Genomic DNA, 4,397 nt, shown 5'->3' on the forward strand with positions numbered 1-4,397 from the left:
TACTAGTGGAATTTTCTTCTTGGTGGACCCCTCCGGAACCATCTTAAGCCCCGTTCCCACAATATTTTACTTCCTTAGGTTTTAGTTCTACAGTTTTCCTTTAAAACACTAAGTCATCTTATTGTCGGCTAACTTTATCAATCATATCATTGACGGGAGCTGTTCCGTGGTCATATTTATCTTTTAGACATTGTACATGCTTTGAGACACTAGTAGAACTTTCAGGCAGGTTTTTCCCAGGGCATGGGCCCCCTTTGGATCGTTCCGGTCATTTACCATTAGCTCCCAAATACATAGGTCCTGTATTTTTATTTTTAAGATTTATGTCCCCATGACAATACATTCTCACATAGTCATGGTGGCCCAGGAATGACATGCAGTCTGGGTACATGGCCTTATCTCTTTTCTCACAGAGTACCACTGAAACTTTACAATACACTCTAGTTGCATAGCTTAACCCTTCTTCACCCTTCCCTACAGAACACATTTAACAGAACATTCTTGAGGGCCATCTTTGTTAGACTGTCAACTCTGGCCTCACACAGAGGACAGAGTGGCAACTCAAGGTTCAGTCTTAAGCTGATGATACACAGGGCAACTTTTTGAGCAATGTTGCTGGGCAATCTTGCTAGTGGCAAGTCCGACTAAGTTTTGAACGGATAGCGGCAGTGCGGGGCAGGTGTCAGAGAGGTGGGGGAAGGGGATTACGGTAGTAATCTTTACTCATTACCATTGACGACAACGTTGCCCTGCATGATTGCTCTAAAAGTTGCTCTGTGTATCATCAGCTTTACACACAGATCTAACTATGGATGTTACAAGCTTATAAAGGTTTCTGAATAACAGAACTTAATACATTGCAGAGATGATACATTTTTAATAATATACTGAATAAATGAAACATTCTGAGTAACATGGAATTGAAGAAATGATACATTCTTACACAACACATTCAATGTGTTCACATGTTGTATGCTGGCACTGTATCTCCTCGACCGGGCTCAATACTATGTTAAGTCTTTATCTATCTCCGAAACTTCTTCATCACACCTGAACTTGGCTCACAATATTTCTTCAACACTGACAGTAGTACATAAAACAGATAATGTGATGGGAGGGGCTTTGAATGATACAAGCAGCAGAGAGACACGGAAAGTTTTGCATTGTATGTTTAACTGTTACTGACAGCTGCTTTAAGTATTTTTTCATGCCACTTGAGCAAAAACTGGAATGCATTACTTTTATTTCTCTCTCTACAGTGTGGTGTTGCTATTTTTACTGAAGTAACAGATCTTCTTCCACCTCGGAATATAAATAAGGCAGCTCATACTAACCTACTCAGTAATAACAACACTTCATGAGATTTTAATAGGATTTTTAATGTAGGTAAAAGTACAACAAAAATTGCAGAAAATATATGTATAAGATACAAATGTTGTAGAAAAATATTTTTAATGTAGAAAAATATAAATATTAAACTGAAATAAACAGTACACAGATGGTTTGCAAGTAATGGATTTGCATACCTTTACAGCCATGTAAACAGCTAACAATTTTATGTGCAAATGACTAAGAACTCGTGACTTGTATACATTAGAACAGTTTAGACCTAATACTGTACAAACAAAAATGGCATAACTTCAATTTACTCCTTCAATATTCAAAAACATGCTTTCTGTGACAGTCTTGAAAGGCATTTTCCCAAATGAAGACTTTCCCAAAGAGAAGACGATATTTGACTTAAAAACTGTCTCTGATGCCAAAGAAACTTCTGCCCGTCATGTTATTCATCCATGGATTGCTGTGTCCTCTCCATGTATTTCTTCTGAAACACATGGAAGAGGCTGGAGTTCTTGGAGGTAGGAGGTGACAGTAGAGGACGATACTTCTTCTCAGGTTTTGGACACCATGTATCTACGGTGCAGTTAATTCATTATAATTAGGAAAAACTATTGCCACTTACTATATAATAACAAAGACATTAAAAACTAGAATGTAGGTGTGTTTTAGTTGTATTTGTTACCTTTTGGCCTCACAACAGATTTGTTGTGGCTCTTTTCCTTTCCTTCAGGGACGTCAGGCTTATCTTAAAAAAAACAAAAGAAAAAAACAATCAGGCTTAGCTGAGAAAAGACACTGAAAAACATCTTGCAGCAGCATTACAGAACGCATCATTTGAATTATAGAGAGGAACGCTGCTTTTACTTTGACCTTTTTAATCTCAAATTTTATGACTTACCTGGAACAGGATCACTGGTTTCCTTTCTCCCATTGGATCCATCTTTGAAGTTGAAGGTATTGGGTAACACACTGAACCTCAGGACCTCGTTCTCCTGAAGAGGCTTGACAGCAAGGCTTCCATTTCCACCATTACTTCTCTCTTGATGAGCACGCTGTTTGAGTGAGACTGCATCCTTCTTCTTCTTCTTCTCCCCTCCATGTTTTAGTCCATTAGAGAAGGACCTCCTCCTCTTCAGACTCAGGCTGCGCTTAGCATTTCTATTGTGGATCCTCATTTCAGAGGAAACTGGCAGCTCCTCGGTGTTGGTAGGGCCAACCACTTCAGCTTTCTTGTGATTCACCCCAGATAAAGAGGCAAACGATCTCATCTGTGTTTTCAGTTTTTTTCTGTGCCTAATTTTAGTTGGTGGAAAACTTCTTCTCCATTTTTCGTGAATCTTTAGTTTGACTGAATTTTCCCCTGGTGGGAGAGTTTCACGGGACTTTCTCCTCAAGGGACTGAGCTTCACAGTGATAACTTCTGGAGGCCTTGGTATTCCAGACTCTGAAGATGAAATATGTCTCTTTCTGCTGCCAAGTAAACCGCACTGGTCTTGTGTTGAGCCAAAGAGTATCAGTTCTACAGTTCTAACATTTGAGGCTGAAGGTACACCATCAGTCGCATCAAGAAAAACCTTCCCACATTTTGAAACGCCCTCAAGGACAGACTGCGAATCAACATGGGGATTGCATATCGTTGATTTCTTCGTGAATGGAACAAATCCATCATAACTGCTAAGTCTCTTCTGCTTTCTTTCAACAGTTGTCTGGACGGCAGAAGTCGCACTAATTTGTGTTTGTTCTCTAGTTTCCAATGATGACTCTGGCATATTTGTAGATGTCAGCTGAGCTTGTCCACAGTTCTCTTCGAGGGCTGACATCTGGTTGGCAACTTCACTTTCACTGAGATTTTCAATTTCTTTGTCTCTACTGACCGAAGTACATGACAGCGTACTTTCTGTAGATTTCAACTGATCTCCTACACAATCCACCTCAGGGTCTGACTGAATTTCAGTGCCACTTCTGAAGAATTGCTTTCTTTCTTTCTCACTACTGTCTGAACCGCCTAACTGGCCACTTGCTATCATTTGAGAATCCTTTTCAAAGTCTAGCATGTGGCTGCAAATTTCATTTTCACTGATGGAGCAATCCAGATCTTTGTTTTCACTTATGAGTGTGATGCTCGACTGGCTACTAGTTATGCTAATCTGGGAAATGCTCTTTGGTTCTCTGTCAGAATATGAGTGAGGATTGTCGTCGCCTTGAGTCAAGTCAATGGTTTGACAAAAGATGTCAATGTTCTCCCCACTTTTCGCTTGATTCTGTTCTCCTACCACAGAGTGTAATTTGCTGTCAGACCTGATTGCACACCGTTTATCTTTCTTTTGTATGGCAATATCTTCATTATCAAGGGTCTTGTCAGGGAAATCTTTAGGTTTATGACTTGGCTCGTTCTTGCACTGGCATTTAAAAGAAGGTGTGCTTGACCCCATAATCCTGTTCATCCACTTGTCAATGCAACAAACCTGTTCTATTGGAAAGACTGATTTTTTCTTCGGTCTTGAGTCATTCAAAGTGACATCTATAACATCAGGTAGCTCACCCTCCAAAGAGCTACGCGTGACTTTTTCTGGCAACCTGTTTGTGTCCATTCTTTGTGGCATCTTGCTTTTTAGTTGCTCAAAGATAAGTTGGGCCTCGTCTGAAGGCAAAACTTGGATTTCAAATGATAATATGGGTCACTGGAATCGACACACTCTGTTTTACTCGGGGAGACAGTTTGCGTTGAAACACTGGAGGCTTGTTTTTCGTCACTCGAGTCAACTGGTTCAAGCTCAGTTGGTGACGAGACCCTGATTGACGCCTCACTTTCAGTTTGTGCAGGAATGCTGTTGCCTGTCCCAACTTGATCTGGCTGACTGTCACTCTCAAGTACGTGAAGGCGATGCTTCAAAGACCACTGGAAGCCAAACTCTTTATCAATGTCATCTAGCTGTTCGTTGACATTCAACCATGATGATTTGTAGGGTTCTGGTTCTGAATAAACTTCATCATGTTGGAGGACATGGTAGCTGTTGAAGTTTTTCTTTACTTGTGACAATATGACAGTGTCTGGT

At 40.3% G+C, this 4,397-nt stretch overlaps 1 protein-coding gene across 1 annotated transcript; it reads right to left on the reverse strand.

Annotated features, from left to right (window-relative positions):
- Positions 1-1,358: 1,358 nt before the first annotated feature.
- Positions 1,359-4,004, reverse strand: LOC119885071. The gene is made up of 3 exons (XM_038695311.1): positions 2,240-4,004; positions 2,024-2,086; positions 1,359-1,914 (listed from the first exon to the last, which is right to left on the reverse strand). Exons 1-3 carry the CDS (start codon positions 3,942-3,944, stop codon positions 1,784-1,786), a joined length of 1,899 nt encoding a protein of 632 aa, XP_038551239.1. The 5' UTR covers positions 3,945-4,004; the 3' UTR covers positions 1,359-1,783.
- Between the last annotated feature and the right edge of the window lie 393 nt (positions 4,005-4,397).

Source organism: Micropterus salmoides, unplaced genomic scaffold (assembly GCF_014851395.1).
Source record: "Micropterus salmoides isolate LMB-PRFRI ecotype aquatic unplaced genomic scaffold, ASM1485139v1 Ms_hic_scaffold_3897, whole genome shotgun sequence".
NCBI classification, from domain to species: Eukaryota; Metazoa; Chordata; class Actinopteri; order Centrarchiformes; family Centrarchidae; genus Micropterus; species Micropterus salmoides.

Bases quoted from the DNA above. Each gene is read 5' to 3' on its own strand.
- LOC119885071 (XM_038695311.1), bottom strand. From the start codon at position 3,944: ATGCCACAAAGAATGGACACAAACAGGTTGCCAGAAAAAGTCACGCGT. The intron at 2,087-2,239 runs GTAAGTCATAAA...GTTTTTTTTAAG, and splicing joins AACCAGTGATCCTGTTCCAG to ATAAGCCTGACGTCCCTGAA. The intron at 1,915-2,023 runs GTAACAAATACA...ACTGCACCGTAG, and splicing joins ATCTGTTGTGAGGCCAAAAG to ATACATGGTGTCCAAAACCT.